The 18143-nt window shown below is 33.9% G+C and overlaps 1 protein-coding gene across 1 annotated transcript in view; it reads right to left on the reverse strand.

The window, feature by feature from the left end:
* The window catches only part of LOC145906420 (uncharacterized), a 31240-nt gene extending 13274 nt beyond the window's left edge, over window positions 1-17966 (reverse strand). Inside the window, exons 1-36 of the mRNA XM_082993837.1 lie at window positions 17802-17966; window positions 17287-17387; window positions 16959-17091; window positions 16683-16781; window positions 16558-16622; window positions 14558-14708; window positions 14152-14301; window positions 13872-13955; window positions 13393-13539; window positions 12956-13039; window positions 12817-12891; window positions 12533-12616; window positions 12013-12159; window positions 11839-11922; window positions 11486-11644; window positions 11063-11209; window positions 10719-10793; window positions 10390-10473; window positions 9120-9266; window positions 6694-6804; window positions 6350-6481; window positions 6003-6149; window positions 5058-5187; window positions 4777-4898; window positions 4479-4574; window positions 4200-4375; window positions 3624-3699; window positions 3154-3342; window positions 2792-2958; window positions 2187-2325; window positions 1871-2005; window positions 1680-1775; window positions 1513-1596; window positions 1143-1289; window positions 837-949; window positions 373-511 (exon numbers count right to left, since the gene is read on the reverse strand). Of these exons, the coding sequence (XP_082849963.1) occupies window positions 373-511; window positions 837-949; window positions 1143-1289; window positions 1513-1596; window positions 1680-1775; window positions 1871-2005; window positions 2187-2325; window positions 2792-2958; window positions 3154-3342; window positions 3624-3699; window positions 4200-4375; window positions 4479-4574; window positions 4777-4898; window positions 5058-5187; window positions 6003-6149; window positions 6350-6481; window positions 6694-6804; window positions 9120-9266; window positions 10390-10473; window positions 10719-10793; window positions 11063-11209; window positions 11486-11644; window positions 11839-11922; window positions 12013-12159; window positions 12533-12616; window positions 12817-12891; window positions 12956-13039; window positions 13393-13539; window positions 13872-13955; window positions 14152-14301; window positions 14558-14708; window positions 16558-16622; window positions 16683-16781; window positions 16959-17091; window positions 17287-17387; window positions 17802-17966 (4380 nt within the window). The remainder of the gene's footprint in view (window positions 1-372; window positions 512-836; window positions 950-1142; window positions 1290-1512; window positions 1597-1679; window positions 1776-1870; window positions 2006-2186; window positions 2326-2791; window positions 2959-3153; window positions 3343-3623; window positions 3700-4199; window positions 4376-4478; window positions 4575-4776; window positions 4899-5057; window positions 5188-6002; window positions 6150-6349; window positions 6482-6693; window positions 6805-9119; window positions 9267-10389; window positions 10474-10718; window positions 10794-11062; window positions 11210-11485; window positions 11645-11838; window positions 11923-12012; window positions 12160-12532; window positions 12617-12816; window positions 12892-12955; window positions 13040-13392; window positions 13540-13871; window positions 13956-14151; window positions 14302-14557; window positions 14709-16557; window positions 16623-16682; window positions 16782-16958; window positions 17092-17286; window positions 17388-17801) is intronic.
* Window positions 17967-18143: the final 177 nt, after the last annotated feature.

The following is an 18143-nucleotide window of genomic DNA, read 5'->3' on the forward strand; positions in this document are numbered from 1 at the left end:
ACGACAGTTTTACGAGCAACAGATTTACTAAAACACAAAAATCTAACATTCAACAATATTTCTATGTAAGTTGAAACAAAATCTGAAAATTGTATTTTACTGAGAACTTTCCATTTTTTAACTAGATTTAAAGATGAAACTTTCCTTACGATTATTTCTCAAATAAAAAGTTTAGAATTGGAATTCTGGGTAACATTTTTCCAATAAAACCAAACCTTTAGTGATGTCGGTGCAAAGCAATATTTTTCAGGGAGATAACGAACAAATAATGGAATATTTATCATTTCAAAGGGTTCCTAAAATATGTTTGGCGTCATCCAACATTCTACTTTCGTAAGGTTTTTATTTTCCACAAAACCAAGAAGCTCGAACCTCATCTTCCATGTCCTTCTTCCCGAGCTGCATCTCGCTCAACTGATTCCTCATCTCATGGAGGAGTTTCTTTGACTCTTCCACCTGATGTTGTTTCTCACCAACATGTCCTCGCATCTGAACCAACTCCCTCTCTAATCTATTAAAAAATTTAAATAGGGAAGTTTTAAAGCTTGGAAAATTTTGGTTGCCAGACCCTATGACTATACTATACTAAGTGCCATGTGCTGTGTGTCATGTGTCAATCAGCATGTGTCATGTGCCACAAAAAAACTATTGATTTTTTTAGTAAGTTGCTTTTTACTTGAAATTTTTGTTATTTCCAGAAAAAAAAATTCTTTCCAAAATCCTTTCTTTATTAATGATATTTTTACCAAAGGTAATCATACCAACATTAATACAGGAAACAAAATATTAATTTGTGATGTTTTGTTGGAAGTTTTATCAGCAAAAAGTAATTAAACCTCAGGTTATGTTCCTGTCTCTCATTGAAATCATCGTTGTCATGTGAATGAGTTACTTGGAATTGTTGCCAGTCTGATTTGAGTTTGTGGATGGAATCTTGGTGTTTCGCGATCTGCAAATGGGATTGTGTTTAAACGACACATTGTGCGAGGTCTCGACAACTGGGAAAAGTTTACACATTTTACCAGTTTATTGTGCAACAATAATTTTTGTTGCAAACAAGTTACTTTATATCAGGTTAAACTTGTCATTGGCAATATCAATAAAATATTGCTTTCCGTTTGTATTCAAACATGCAATCTCACCTCCTGTTGTTTCTCGATCATTCGTTGTTTGATGATGTCATTCTCATCCCTCATAGTTTCAAGTCTGTGTTTGTTAACTTTGCTTTCTTCTTGTGTTCGTTGAAGTTCGTGTGTCAGTTGCTCGATGACGTCTTCACAAGTCGAGATCTTAAACAAGAAGTGGTGGGGGTTTGTCTGTTAGCTCAAATTCTCGTTGTGTTGGAAGTACGGTTAGGAAAGCAGCAATGTTACATATTGTAAAATTGGTTTCACGAAGCTTAAACTTGTGATTTTATTTGTTGAAAGGCTTTACAAAAACTCTAAATATATTCAAAAAAGGTTTTCAGGATAAAATAATTGCCTCAACATTTATCACCTTACGACAACTCACCTGGTGTCCTCTTTCCTCGCACAGCTCATGGGATTTATTCAACTCATCGTTTAGATTGGAAATAAGTTCATCTTTTTCATTAACCTAACATAGAAATGTTAACTCTTTACATTCATGAACACTTATTAAATAGCTTCTCTAACTTAAACAACCCAACATTTAATCACCTCAGACTTGACGATCTCCAGTTGGTTTTCGATGGTTTGAAGTTGATTCTGGGTTTCATTTAATCTCCCAATACTTTCATCATATTTCTGACGCGTCTTCAAGTTTACAAAGATCATGTTATCAAACATCAACATTAAACCTAACAGGTTTCATCAAGAAAAACTGTCAAAGAATTTGTTCAATAATTTACCAAGTTTAGTTCGGTGCTGGTTTGGTCAAGAACAGATTTGACTGTTGTTAATTCTTCACTTTTCTGTAATTTGTTACGTTTCAACGTCGCGACTTCATCAAGTTGTGCTTGAAGGTTATCTTCACACTTATTCAGCTGAACATAGAAATCAATTAATGGTAAGTGATTAACACAAATATTATTAGAAGGATATTCAGAGTTATGAAAAGTGTTGTGAACGTGACTCAATTCACAACATCATAAACATCTGTAAATTTACCTGACAGGTTAAAACGTCAAGAACTGATTGCAGGTCACAGAATGTTGTGATTTTTACCTCGTTTAATAATTCTTGTTGTTCCTTCACAGATTTGTCGAGCTCAACTTGAAGTCGGGAAATATGTTTCTTGCTCGCGTCAACTTCAAACTTGGCGTCCTTATATTCACCATGAGTGGTGTTTAAAGCTTGTCGTAACCTGAATATTGGGGGTCACATTTTATATGCTGCAGAAACTTTGTGTAACCTCCTTGTTTGTTACAAATAAATTAATCCAGAAACTGATGCAGGGATGACTTGTGCAACAGTAAGTTATAAGATGGTAAAGGAATTCAAGAATGAACATTGTTAAAATGAGTTAAGAAAATCACTTTCGACACAAATAAATAAATTGTGCGCAAATTACACCATGGTGGGGTTATCAGGTATTTTGTTTCAACTTTAACAAAGTTATTAAAAAAACTCGTTGTTTATCATACAATACTAAAAGTTTCTATTGGAATAAGGAGCTGACAATACATTGCGTGGAATATATATTCCCGAATTTTATCCAAGCTGACCCTATTGGGAGCAAGTTCTTCTTGTGTGTGCGTCTCATGCTTAAAATCCATTTGATATTTGAAAATTTACCTCAAACAAGACATGAATCAAAATAAAATTCAAACCTTTCTGCTTCCTGTTGTGTTTGAGTTGCGTCATTCCTTGCATGGTTTCTCACTGTTTCAAGTTCTCGTTGTAAATGTTCACATGATTTTGAACTAACTCTCATTTCCTGCTCGCACGATTCAAGTTTCTGCTTAAGACTTTGAGATTCTAATCTTTCCTGTTTAATCTGAAACACAAAATTATTATTTTAAAACTTATTTACACGTTGATTGATGAGAAATAAAGGTTCAACACTTTTTGACCTTTGAACACTAACAATTATGCATATTGTCTTTGCAAGCCAAAGTTTGTTAATCATTTTTCTAAAATGATGAATTTAACCAAAGAAGTTTAAGAGCAGAAGAAGCGACATCATTGAAACCTGTTGATCTTGAGTCCCGATCGTTTCCCTCGCAGTTTTTGCATCTGATGAAAGTTGTTTAATTTTTGTGTTCAGTCGGTCGATTTCGGCAACATGCATTTCATTTTCTTCACTCGTTCCCTTGAACTTTTCTTCGATGGTTTTAAGTTCGGTGTTCAGTTTCATCAGCTTCTGATCTCTATGTGACACCTGGAAAGGTCAAAGGTCATATTGAAATCAACCTACATCGTGCGAAAGAAATATTTTGTACAAAGTTATCCATGTTAAAGTTAAAAAAAAAAAACTTCAGACCAAACTTAAACATTGCAGTCGGATTCTGGGAGATTTGATGCCTAGAAGCCAACTACAAAAAAGTGACCTAAATTTATTTTTCACAAAACTAAATAATATTTCCATATATATATCTTGTGGATGAAGAAAGTTATGAGCTTAAGATTATAAGTGGGTTTTATCAAGCGTTGGTAACTCACCTCCTCTTGTGCTGTCCGATGTTTTTCAGTTAGAATCGTTACATTCATCTCTGTCTTGTGTTTGTAAGCTCGCAATCTACACAAAGGAATCAGACAACTATTGCATTAAAATCTTAAATATAGTTTTTATCGATCAGTAACAATTTTAACATAGGTTTTATTTCTGTAGAAAAATAAAATATCTATGAAATATAAGACTTTAAACATTAAAAAATTAAGATCTGAACAATAGACTGCAGATGTTGGCCTTGCAATCCCGGTTTAACTACTGTAATGGCAATATGGAAACAAAGCTTATCAAAGGCTAGTGCCTTGTGCGTCTGTAGAATATAAAATACATAACAACACAACAACACCCCATGATCAGACAAAGATGCAGACCATGTTACATGAAAATATAGACAAAAAAAATTTTATTTTTGAAACTTTGCAGATATTTCAGTCAAAATTTCTTGTGTTAAAAAACTTTTTCAATGTCGTATTCTGCCCAGCAGCCTTAATAGTCAAGGAAGCCTAAACTGTTGCCTAAACACAGAATAAATCTCATGTCATTTCAATATTATCAAGGAAACTCACTGGATCAATTCCTTGTTGTTGTTCTTCGTCTTCTCATCCTGTTTCTCAACCTCCTCCTTCATCTTCGCAACCTCCGCCTCCTGCTGGAGGAGTTGTTGGTAACAAGTCTGATATCTCTGTTGTTGCTCGGCAACATCCTTCTCAAGCTCCACCACCATCCTCTTGTGTTTCAACAACTGAGGAGGAGGGAATGAATATTAAGAACTACTTGACGCAAACACATCTGCTTTGTGAAAATTGAGTCCTTCACAAATACTAGTTTCAACTCAGGGAAAGTACCTCATCATCGCTAATTCTGTTGGTTTCGCTCAAATCCACCCTCGTTCGAGCAAGTTCGTCCTCTAACATTCGAACTGTTTCATTGCTTTGTCCGTTCTGTACAAGTGGAAAAACAAAAAAACAAAACTTTTTATAAAGTTCTTCAAAAGATAAATAAATAAGACAAAACATAAAATTTATAACCGTTAAATCCTCATTGCAATTTATAAGTGGACGGAAACATGGTTTCTTCAACAAATCTCTCATAGATTCCAGTTTTTTACTTAATTTTCACAAACTGAAACCCAGCTATGGATACCTGGGAACTGGCCAGTCTGTATTTCTCCTTTAGTTTTGTTGCTTCTATGGTGACTTTATGGAGCATGTCATCCCTGCTTGAGAGTCTTTTCAATAATTCCTTCTGTTGTGACTGGAGGGTCACTGAATAACAAAAGTTAATCAGTATGAAGTCGTTGGGTAATACCTGACATTTGTGTGGATATCTCAAAAAACTACTTAAAATTGAATGTCAACATTTTAAGAAACCAGTAGTATTTCACATTGGTTGATGTCAAATATTTCCAAACAAGACAAACACACCAATGTCATCTTTCAGTTTTTCGTTCTGTTCGTCCCTGACAGCAATGGAGTTGTCGGCGAGTCGAAGTTGTTCCTGCAAACGATTCACTTCCTTCCTCGAATGAGCGCTTACCTCCTTATGGTGCGACAACTTAACAACAAAACCTACACGTTTATATTTATCTCAAACAACTCACTTGGTTGAAGATTGATTTGTATTTTTTGATAAAAGTGAGGAATAATATGAATAATGTGTAGAACTTATATGACAATGATTAACAATACAGACTCTGTATAACAAGGCATTCAGAAAATAACATTGCTATGTTTTGAACCCAAGGTTGATCAACAAAATAGATTTGTGGGTGATGATGTCATAATTTGTGGGTGATGACGTCATGATTTGTGGGTGATGTCATGATTTGTAGGTGTCTGAGTGATGTCATGGTTTGTGGGTAAGGATTAGGGTCAGCATGAATTGTGAGTGATGTCATGATTTGTGGGTGATGTCATGAATTGTGGGTGATGTCATGATTTGTAGGTGATGCCATGATTTGTAGGTGTCTGAGTGATGTCATGATTTGTGGGTGATGTCATGAATTGTGGGTGATGTCATGATTTGTAGGTGATGTCATGATTTGTAGGTGATGCCATGATTTGTAGGTGTCGGAGTGATGCCATGATTTGTGGGTGATGTCATGAATTGTGGGTGATGTCATGATTTGTAGGTGTCTGAGTGATGTCATGGTTTGTGGGTAAGGATTAGGGTCAGCATGAATTGTGAGTGATGTCATGATTTGTGAGTGATGTCATGAATTGTGGGTGATGTCATGATTTGTAGGTGATGTCATGATTTGTAGGTGATGTCATGATTGAATAACATCATTAAAATCATAATAACAAGTAATGTTGTGTTTTACCCACACAAAACTATGGTCAACGTATATCAACTTAAGATAAACCGACCTCTTCCACAGAACCCGAGTGCATTTTCTGAATATCGGACAATTGCACTTGAAGTTGTTTCAAAGTTGACTCTTTAGCCTCTATCTCCCGAAGTGCAGTCGTATGCTGTTGTTGAAGTTGTTGATTTGTTTTTTCCAACAGGTCAATCTTTAATAAAAGACAACATTATAATTTGTATAAAAAACATACTTTGCTTGTGTATTACAGAAAAAAAACATTTAAAGGAGAAATATATTTGATTATTATACAATATGGACAAGAATCAACCTCCGACAATTTTTATTTATTTAAACTGTTGTAAATATCCAATGATTTTTGAAAATTACAGTAAATCTAAAATCTTGCACCTTGTCACCGAATTGTTGCGTTCTGTCTTCCAGGTTCATGTACTTGAGTTTGTAACGGTTGATCGCTTCCTCTTTCCGAGCAACTTCGCTGCTTAAAACTTCTTGCTCGCTCTGGGACGTGATTTCATACGCCTGGAAATGTCACTCGCTGTCAGATTATCACAGAACATACCACAGATATCACTGGAGTTTATCATTCAACCACCAAAACAAAGTTGTCACGTTTATTAGCTTTATTATTTAATGCAGTTAGCTCAGTATTAGGTTTTGCAAAAACATGCAAAGTAAAATCCTAAAAAAGAAAAATAAGGAATCGCTGTCAAATTTCTTCTTAATTTTTCCACCTGCATCCTCGCTTGAAGTTTCCCGTTTTCTTCTTTCAGATTTTTGTTGTTCTGAGTTTTTTCATCCTTTTCTCTTTCCAAGTTCTTTATTGTTTTGTCGCGTGATGAAATCTACACAAACGTGAAGCAAGAAAGATTTAAACATTTTGAATCTACTTCGAAGCTGATTTTCATTTAATTTTTCAAAAAATCTTATTCACAAAAGTTTGAATACATTTTACATTCTGAACAAAAACTACACATTACTAAACCTAATCTTTTAAATATTTAACAAACAAATGCTGGGTCAGAACAACGTGAACCTTTTGTGAAGATTGGATTGGAAATTTAGGATCGTTACTCAGCGTGCGATGGCTGTAAAATATTGGCCTAAAACTTCGAGTTTTATCTGGTGGAGTTTTCACGGGAGAATCTGATCTCACCATGATACTATCATGTGATCTACCTGATTCCATCACATGATCCATGATATTCAACCCTATTACACTTTTCTACCTGGGCACAAACACGTTATTAAATCAAGAACATTGGAAATAGTTACAAAAAGTATGTTGAAAAAAGTTAATGGACAAGTTCCTCGATATAAGTTAATGATCAATGTATGGTTTCACCCGAAACCATAAAAAGCCAACGCTTCCATTTCTTACATTTAACAAAATCTGTCAGATTAAAGCAATAAACTGTCCATTATCTCTTATCTAAACAACATTACAGATCATAAAGCTAATAAAAAGCCAGAAACACTAAACTGCACTGGAAATATAAAAGGTTTTACTGCAATTGCCATAAACCAGTTGTAGTCAGTTTCAAAATTGCCTCCTTATGGCCGTTAGTATAAAAGACCGGTGTCAATCCACCTCCTATTGGCTGCTCATGTCATGAATGAATGTGACGTATCACAACACAGTACAACAATAATACCAACCATTCACCACAACTCTACCATGTAACCCAGCTACAACTTCACTCTATACAGAGTTTGTTATGATAACATTTTGCCACCCATTGTTTTCTGTCTAGAGTTACAATGGAATTGAAAGATGAGCAGTCAGTGTAATTTAGAAAAGCAGAAGGTTGATGGTTCAAATCCCACCTGGGCCAGAACTTACAACATGGGTAATAAATGGGTGACAATAAATTTTAATAAAGTCTTTCAAAATCTGCATGTTTTACCAAAAATGCTTTCTGGAAGTAATGCAAGAAAATCTTTACACAATTCCACAGTTTTAAGTGGTAAATACCCTTACCTGATACTTCATTTGTCTGATTTTTAGCAACAATTCAGCTTCTGTGTTGCCGTCCAGGTAAGACATGCTTTCATTGACAAATCGCATAATAACAATATTAAGAAACACACAATAATGTCCTTACAAATGCTTCAACAAAATTACAAAAATGGAAATTAGTAACTTCATCCAATAATGTGTTAGGTTTTTTGACAGAAGTCTTTAGTTTCAACATTTCATTACAAAAAGCTTGTGAACCAAACAAAACCTACTTTATTTAATGAATAGTTAATAAATCTTTCCCCCTCAACAAAAATAAAATAAATCTTTAACTTCTACTGAACTAATATACTCTATATTGTACAAATTTTGACAAAGCTCACTCAAATATATCAAAACATCCTAAACCTCCAACTGGAAATAAAATCTGAATTTAAAAAAACTCGCGGCATTTTCCAGCAGCCACAGAGAAAGTTTGTCTGAAAACACAATCCCACCTCGAGTGTTTTACAAGTGCAACCGAAAGAAAAAACACAAAACATTTCTTTCGTTTCACTACAAGGGCCCTTGATCAAGCGATGGATTATTGTCAGCTCTCTAACAATGGACAGTGAGAGAGTGTTGTTATAAGGCAAGCCACACAACAAGAGATTTGCCACCCATTCACTACAGTGAGATTTATTGGTTGGACAGAAAGGTGGTCTTGCAATGTGATCTCAACAAACTAAAGGTGATTTAATTTTGAAATATATTTTGTGAAGTAAACAATGTTAAAACCAGTGAAGCATGAATTGTTGTGTGAATAATTGTGTTTCTGAAGTTTAACTTCAAATGTAATGCAGATAGTGATTTATCCAGTTAGCTGTGATAATCATGTCACACCAGAAGCAGAACTAGATTAAAATGAATTTAACACATGTTTCTGTCAAGGTAGGACTTGCTAAATAGCTGTAGTGGGATCTGGCCCTCAGTTAGGCATTGTTTATTTATCTGCGACAGCAAATTACTTAAGTTCGTGATTCTATTTGCATAAGAAATTGACGATGCATACATAAGCGAAGTCGATTTTCCACAATAAAATCTGCTGACGTAGATCAGAGCCTTGTTGCTTCATTATATATGTTTCTGTCAATTGAGTTTTTTTTTCCCAGATTTTAGCTTTCTATGTGAGGGGAAACCAAACATCAAAGCAAAACTTACATCTTCAAACAGCTTCTTCATTTCCTCCATATTTTTCTTCAGATCAATCTCATTTTTGTAGAAAGATTTTTCCTGGTCCGAAAGTTTCTTCAACAAATCCTTGTTTTCTTTCGTCATCGATTTCAGTCGATCTTCCAAGGTCTTCAACTGAATTTTTAAAAAGTTTAAAACTGAAATATTTTATCAGATGCCAACTACACCCAGTGTTGCCAGGTAAAATTTTCTAAAACCGCCCAACGCCTTGTCAAAACTAGCCCAAAAACCGCCCAAACAAGAAATTTCTGAAACAAGCCCAAAACCAGGCCAATTTTACTCTGACTTAGCTTGAAATTGACAACTGTTAGTGAATTGTCGCACTCGGTAGCTTTAACCTACCGCAGTTACGTTTTTTTACATTTGGTTCTGACCATGGCGCTATCTATTACGTTTTCTTTAATTGCAAGGAGCATTAATACATAGCAAAAACATTGCAACATTTGATGAATTTGGGTCATAATATGACTGAAACTAACAACTTTAAAAAACGCTCAATTAAAACATGTATTTTTACAACTACAAAATCTCGTACATCTGTATTCCGTAGTTTCGTCATACGCGTGCGTAAAGCAATCAAACGTGAAAGCTGTGAGCATTATGGCAAAAAAATTTACACACTACGAAAGACCTCTTGACTCCATTGTTTCCTTAAGCAATCCTTAGTTCATTGGTTACTACATTTTTGAAATTTGTTTGCAAAAATAACATTTTCTCCGCGCCATTGCTGCTTTGCAAAAACGACTCCAGTTGCATTGTTCAAGTTTCTGTCGCACCCACCCACCCACTGCGTGTTTCTCTGAACGCATTATTACTCTCTGCGCCGTACGATTGTTTCGTTTATCGGGAAATGAGCGCATTGGTTTACTCTTGGTATGAGACATTAGTGCCAGAATGCGTGATTATAGGAAAATGTCATTGGCGAACCCGCCCAATAAACCGCAACCCGCAACTCGTAAAAATAACCCGCAACTCGATGTTGAAAACCAGCCCAATTGGGCGGGAATACCGCCACCCTGGCAACCCTGACTACACCCTATATGTAATATTGAAGATTTATTGTAAAACATGTTAAATTATAGATATATTAAATTTACTGTGGCTACATTTCATAATTTCTAATGTCTGAAATCTTTGTGGTTTGCTTTGGTCTTTTTAACTTGACATAAGTGGAGAAATTGTCAATTTAATCAAACCCTTGAAATATTTGATTTTGAATATTTGAAACATTTCAAACCTTTTCGTCCAACTTAACACATTTCTTCTGGGACTCACTGTGGTCACTGGAGGCAGTATTGAGCTTCATCTTGATTTCATTCATCTGAAAAAATTAGAGAAATTGAATACATGGGTCAAATGATTGCCAGCAGAATTAACATCAAAAACCTTGAAAAATTGCATTATTTAAACCAGTGCCGTTTACATCAATAAAATTAGTCAAAGCAATAAGTTTATCAGACAAAAAATGCCTGTTTATGTCAAACCAACTTTTAAATGCTCTTTATAAAAAACTATACAAGTTCATTCAAAATTAGAAGATTTTCCAAATTGAATAAAACTGTTAACCTCAAACTGCAAGTCCCTGGTTTTCCCTTCGGAAGAAAGTTTGAGCATTTCAAACTGCTCGCAGGCAGAAGATTTCTGCAAAAAATGTTTTTTTTTATGCTTATACAAACTCTCGAAGAATATGATGTTCCAATACTGTGATAATTTGTTGTCTTAACTTACAAAGTAACTCGGCAACTTGTTTATATAAATGTTTTCTGTTTAAAAGAAAACAAAAACAGAATATAACATTTCCATATATAAAGTATAGGAGGTGGAAATTGTCATGCGATTGTAACAAAATTTGGGAATGACTTGTAGTTATCGGTTAACTGGTCAGCTTTGTTGAATTGTTTTCAACTTACTTCGAGACAACTTTCGTGGAGTTTTGTTTTGAAATCTTCCAACTGAGTTTGTAGAGAGTTTATTTCCATCTTGTGTTGTCCGACTTCAGTCGTTAAATTTAATTTCTCCTGTCTGAGTTTATCAAGCTCTGTTGCTTGGTCGACAACCTGGAATATAAAATACATTATTTTCACTAAATAAGTCATTGTTACTGGTTTCAATACTTTTAACGTACTTTAAAACCCATTGACAACAATTTAAGACAACTTTCTTATTCATCATGAATTGAAATGAACGAATTGTTTGGAAATATTTTAGAGATAAATGTAGTTTAAACTTCTGATCTCAACTTACACAATCTTCAGCCTTGTTGTATAATATTAGGGATTGTGTTTTAAACGTGAAAATTCAGTCAATTCCTGATGAGTTTTTTTGCAACCAACCTTTGTGAGTCCTTTCTCGTGTTCTGCTTGTAATCTCTCTATTTCTATGTTGGCTCGCGTGAGGGCGTTCTGTCGATCGCTTACTTCACTGGATAAAACATCACGAGTGTCTTTGAACGAACTCTGGATTTGCTGCAAACTGGTTGTCAACTTTTCAACCTGAGGAAAGAATTTATGAGATTTAAAGAAAATATTAAGTTGTTTTTCTATTTCCTTTTTTTTGCAAACCAAAATATTCAAAATTGTAAAAATGTTGCACAAATTGTTGAGATTCAAGATTAATTTATTTCAATATTTTCTTTTTCAGCAAAAATCAAAACAAGGGTTCGGTTGATCGAATTCTGAGGACTTACTTGTTTCATTGAATCTTGTTGCTGTGATTTTGTAATTTCTAATTCAGATTCCAGATGTTTTATTTGATCTTCACAATTGCAAAGCTAAAATAAAATATTATAATATAAATGAAAAAACTACGTTGAGTTAACCTGGAATAGAAACGTAAGCCATAATATTTGTTAACAACTTACATCGTTTTTGTTTTGTTCGTATTCACGACTCAACATAGAAAACTTATTCTCTGCCTCGAACGCTGTTTCCTTGGCAACGCGCAGGTCGGATAGCTGAGATTTGTGTTCATCAGAAAGTTTCTCGTGAACATTTTGCAACGTTGAAAACTGAAAAATATTTGAAAAATGTGAAAAATTGTTCATAATGTTAACAGAAGGCTGCAGTGATATTTCATAGACACAGAAGAACTTTAAATCACATCAATAATTTAACCTTTCAGGAAAGAAAATACACTAGGACGCAGACTTACAAACAAAATTCTATGGAACATAGAAATATGTACGAAAGTTGACAGTCAGGTGTAAACACAGCAAACACCTGCTTTCTAGGTTAAAAATTCAAATTAAAATACAATAAAAAATAATTTCTATGTTACATAGACATGTATGTGAATCAGGGTTGGCCACCTGACTGAATACCGCTGTAAAAGCATTTATCAATCAGAAGGGAGTTGTGACGTAAGACACATAGAAATATTACCTCGTTTGTAAGATTTTCCAGCTGAGATTTCAAGTTGAGGTTTTCGCGTTCTAATCTCTGCATCTCGTTCTGTCTCTTGCCGAACTATGGTAATTTATATGTGTGTAGTACACTTAACACCGGGTAATCTTTGCCAGATAAATGATGTTCAATAAATTTTGTGAAATAATAATTTTAAATTTTATCAAGAACTTGCTTTGACGCAATATTAAGCACCTACAAATGTACAATGTCTACAGATTGAACTACTATACATAAATAACCTACGTATGTTATGCATGTACCTCTTTTTTCATTTGGTTTTGATAATCTTTGGTGGCGTTGTGTGTTTCAACCATTCGGGTTTGCAGCAAATCAACCTAAGGTTTCGCAAAATCACCACAAATTTGTGTGTTTTCTGAAGAACTTCGAACAAGGTTTTACCTCTTTATTGTTTCTATGGTTTGATTGTCGTTCCTCGATCAATTGTTCTTGCAAAGTGTGGATTAATCTTTCGTACTGTGATATCTGGTTGGACACAAAATATATTTGTTAAAATTCGACTTTCACTTAATTTTGCATCCTTCGTATTTTTTTCAGAAAATTTTCTTTTGGGAAACAGATTCATTGATTGCAGAACATTGCAATATTTTATTTTTTATTTTATTAAACTGAGCAGAATAATTTCTAGGTTGTAATGTGAAAATGATATATTCTGTTTTTAATTTTGCATTGTAAACATCAGAATCAATACATTTAAAAAATGTCAACCAGATTATTTAAAAACAAATCAAGCAGAGAAAGGGTGTGCTTTAAAATGAACTGTATATTAGTTTATCAAATTAAAGTTGATCGTAATTTACAGATAAGTTGAAACTCACATCCTCGAAACACTTCTCGTTCTTCTCCTGGAGAAGAATTCCCTCCCTCCGGAGCTGTCTCACCTCCTCATCAGTGATCCTCGCATCCTCAACATCCGATCTTAACCTCCTCGCCAGCATCTCCATCGCCTCCTGGAGGTCGTGTTTCTATAAAAGGTTGTAAATATGACTTGATGTAACTTCACCTCATCCTATGTTGTGTGGGTTTGTGTAGTATTAACTGGATAACAATACAACAATTACAAACAACAACATTACAGAAACATTAAATCAAGTTTTCTTTCTGTACGGTGTTGTTTGTATTTGTTATATTACTACATAAGTTTTGGTTATCTAGTGGTTATCCAAATACGTCTTGTATGATTTTCCAGTATTTGCAACAAACTATCAGACATCATTCTGAAATATTTTGTTTCAAACACAAAAATTATTTATATTTCGTATATTATAGATGCATAACTCCAACAAACTTGTTGCACCTCTGCCTCTTTATGATCAAGTTCCTGTCTTAATGAAGTTACGACATCACTCATTTGATTGAGACGAGATTCTCTGTCGTGGATCTACAAAGGAAATTATAATCTGAAACCATGCCAAGGGACAACGAGGTAACAGAACAAAATAATGGCAAAAAAATTATTTTAAATCAACAATTTGTGAATTAGAATGCAGTGATTCTAGACTTGTATTACACAACACTAGGGATGTTTCACAGAGCTGCACAGACATGGTTCAAATTTTCCACCCAAAAAATCTTACGTCGTTCAACGCTTCCTCTCTAGCCTGGTTTGCTAGTCTCAGGTCAGACTGCAACCTCATTATTTTCACATCCTTCTCGGTAAAAATTACACCTGACTGTCTGTTGCCATGGCGACTGTTGGGGGATGACGTTGTCTGCATTCCAGAATCCTGAAAGAAAAAAGTTTAAAAAACATTCAAGAATAATTTTATTATAATTAATATTAAGAAATTTGTCAGACAAGAACTTTAGTGAAATGTCGGCATGTTAAAATGTTAGATCTTGGAAAGAAACTTCAACAATTGCCATGATAAAAATTTAGGAAAAACTTTACAATGCAACATTCTTTCTCATACCATGTCTAGTTCAACCATCAAACAAAATACACAACAAGTAGAACCAACAACAAAAACCACAACAACTCACCAAATCTGATGCAACCAAACTTTCCATGTTCAACTTCACAGCTTTAAGCTCTGATTCAAGTCCCTCAATAAATTTTTCTTTTTCTTCTAATTTTCCTTCCAAAATCCCAATTTCAAGATTTAAATCCTTGTCATGATATTTGGTGGAAGATCTTTAAACACTCAAATAGTTTCATTTCCTTTTAAACAAACTAAAAAATACACAAAACATAAGTTCCTGCAATGTCTGGTTTAGATGTTAAATACAGATTTCAGGTTAAATAACACCCAAAACTTATAGTTAGATCAAGCATCACTACTTTTAGCAAGAAACAAATCTGTTTATGTTGACAATCAAACACAAAAACTCGAAACAATATTACAAATTAACATTTCCGTGAAATAAAACCAACAAGCTCTAAAGCAAGACACAGAGCAGATTGATCGTTATCAGATTTGAAATACCCGCTTCCTACTATACACACAGCATTACACTTTACCATGTTTACCAAACCCAAACACCTCAACCAGTAGAATGTGTTTGCAAAACACACATTAAACTCCTGGTAAATATTTCAACGCCAGCGTGGGGTTTTATTTGCACAGAACAATCTCGTTTCTTTTTCTAACAATTCTCTCCTTTTTTGGTTTGTTGAACAAATCTCCCCCCAAAAATATATATATTATATATGTGGTGATTGTAAAACATTTAACACAATTATTTCAAGCTTGATTTACATTCCAGAGTGCAGCCAACATAGGTAGTAACAGCAGCTAATGGACCAAAGTAATAAAAAGAAACAAAGATAAAATAAACCACAAATTAAAATGAAAGATTTGTCGTTGATTTGTAAGAAATTATCATCTTTACCACATTCACAGCCTATGACAACCGAAACATTAATTTAACAAATACTTTCTGTCAGAACAGCTTTGAATTGATTTCTATACATTGCAAAGTTTTTTTGTCGAATGTTTGCATTAAATTTATGTCACATGATTAAGATGAAATATTTTCACTTTATTATTTCACAAGCATCATGTAGTTTTATTAAGTGTTAGTTTAACAAAAAAGGAAACAACCGCAGTTGGTGATTTAAGTTTGAATTGAAAATCTACACATCTTATTGTCTAATCACCTTCCAAAATAGCTCAACCAACAATTCAGTTGAAACTAATTAAATTAAACTTTATTTTACAAAAGCCCACGGTTAATTCAATACTGACTGCCTGCCTCCTTATAAACATAGAGAAAATGGTTAAGATTGGTTTGGTAAACTCCTTAACACCAGCCAGTGTTTGTTACACAACAATGGTGATTGTTAACTGACATTGTGTCCAACTGTGATTGACATAATGGAACAAGAACAAGCTCTTTGTTCTTTATTAGGGTTAAGGGTCTTTGTTAGGAAAGGAATAAATCAGCAGGATATATTTATAATCTTAATGTGTTTCTCTATAATGTTACTAACAATAAGTGCAGAGAAAAGGTTTTGATATTTTAAATTATTTATTTGTGAAATTTATCGATGTTATTGTAAATGTTTCAATACTTTAATAAACAATATGTTTTGAGGTGTGTAGAACTTCAAAATAAGTTGTACAAATATCTGCAACTACAAATAGTAATACTTAATTCATAACTCCAATATCTTTGGCATCTTTTCAAACAAATTAACACTCATTCCATTGTGACATCAATTACTCATTGTGACATCATTGTTTTGTCAACCGCAGACAACCAATGGGATTAGAGGGAGGGAATTTGAAATAGGTTGTTATTACCGACAACACACAACCACCCTCGGTCTATTGTATTGAGCCATGTTAACACATGTACTGACAACCTTCCTCCCGTGTTTAACTTGTCAGGAATTCCCACTTACTCAAGCAAAGGAAACACTGGACATTGTTGTTTGAAGCCTAATTTACCTTCACACAAAGTTAAACATACATTTTGCATGTTGACATAAAACCCAGTCCCATTCAAAGTTTTTTGTAATATTTTTGGTTTAAACTCACTCAGTTTTTTCAACATTTCCAAATAATTCTTTAACAGATGTCGTCTTGAGGTTCAGGTCATTGAACTAAAACAAGTTTTATGCAAGTTTAGTAGATATTAACTTCAAACATGGCATTGTTGTTACCGTCCAATCTCCTGTGGTCTTTGCATTAAGGACCAACTTTGCAAGGGAATCAATATCATCTCTGTATGATTCCGTATTTGACAAACTGTACTGGAATTCCTATTGATAAAACAAAAAAGCTCAACTGTTTATATGAAGTGTGTCACATATAATATATACCTAGGAATTGGCCTTAAATTCTGTTGCTAAATTTAATATTCAGTAACAAAACCTTGAGTTGTTTGCTTTCATTAAACTCCACGACAACACACTTATTTAATATATTTCCAAACCTACATCAATGTCATGTTGAAGTTTTGTGTTTTCTCTTTTCAGCAAATCAACTTCATGTTGAAATGTATCAGCTCGAAGATTTGCATCATCGCAATCGTGCAAGTACGTCGACATTCTTGTTTCCAAATCATTCACTCTAAATGTGAAGCAGTTGGAAACATATATTTCACTTTCAAACAATGATCAGGTGTTTTTAAAACAAGTTAAGTACATAAAACAGTACATAAATATGTTCAACATCTTCAAATAGATGTTAGTCACAAAGTCCCACACAATTTACAAGTGTTTGCGGAAGCAATAAAATTAACAACTATGTCATTAAATAACTAACCGAGCGTTTGATTCTGTTTCGAGCTCTTCGACTGTTTGCACCAACACTTCATTCTGCTCTGACAAGTCGACCACATACGACTTCATCACACGCATTTTCATCTAAAAAAATTATTAAGTAAACAAGAATCCATTAGTGGAGATTGTCATCCCGACCACTTAAGTGGCTTCACTGTGACTGTTTGTAAGCGGTTTGATTGGTTTTACGATATATTGGTGCTTGTAGCTTTGCGCACTTAACGCAAGAGGCCACTTTATATTTCCACTTAATTGGCTACGATGATTGTTGAGTGTTTGTTCAATGCCTTCTAGTGGTTTATGTGATAAAATGTTTACAGGAAAATAATTGTTTAACAAATTTTATTGTACTTAGATTGGATTTATCAAATTGAAAGAACAATTAAACAGGAAAATTACATTAACGAACATCTGTGGCTCCCATATTTACACGTCACACAGTACGTTTTGTAATAAACTTCTTAAAACAAGATAAAATGTTAGTTGAAGAAAAAAAACCTTCATTATTTCTTCAGTGTCTGCATCAGAATTTTCTTCAAGTCTCTCCAACTTTTCTTTGTACAATCCTCGAAACTCTTTGATTAGTTTCTGCATTTCTGTCTGTCGTCCAACCTCATACACAAGTCCACTAGATGACAAGTAGGAACCAAATTGTTCATCCATCTTTTAATGATTGGTTAACAAAAACATTCAACAATCTAAATAACTAGTCAATAAATCATCTGCAATAGTTTCGAATTAAGTTTTTTTATTTATTTTATTAATTTTGAAACAACCATTTTACTTGATGCATACATTTTACATGACATATAGCAAATAAAAAAAAAAAACTTTTACATT

The sequence above is a fragment of the Ascidia mentula genome, chromosome 6 (assembly GCF_947561715.1).
Source record: "Ascidia mentula chromosome 6, kaAscMent1.1, whole genome shotgun sequence".
In the NCBI taxonomy this organism is placed as follows: domain Eukaryota; kingdom Metazoa; phylum Chordata; class Ascidiacea; order Phlebobranchia; family Ascidiidae; genus Ascidia; species Ascidia mentula.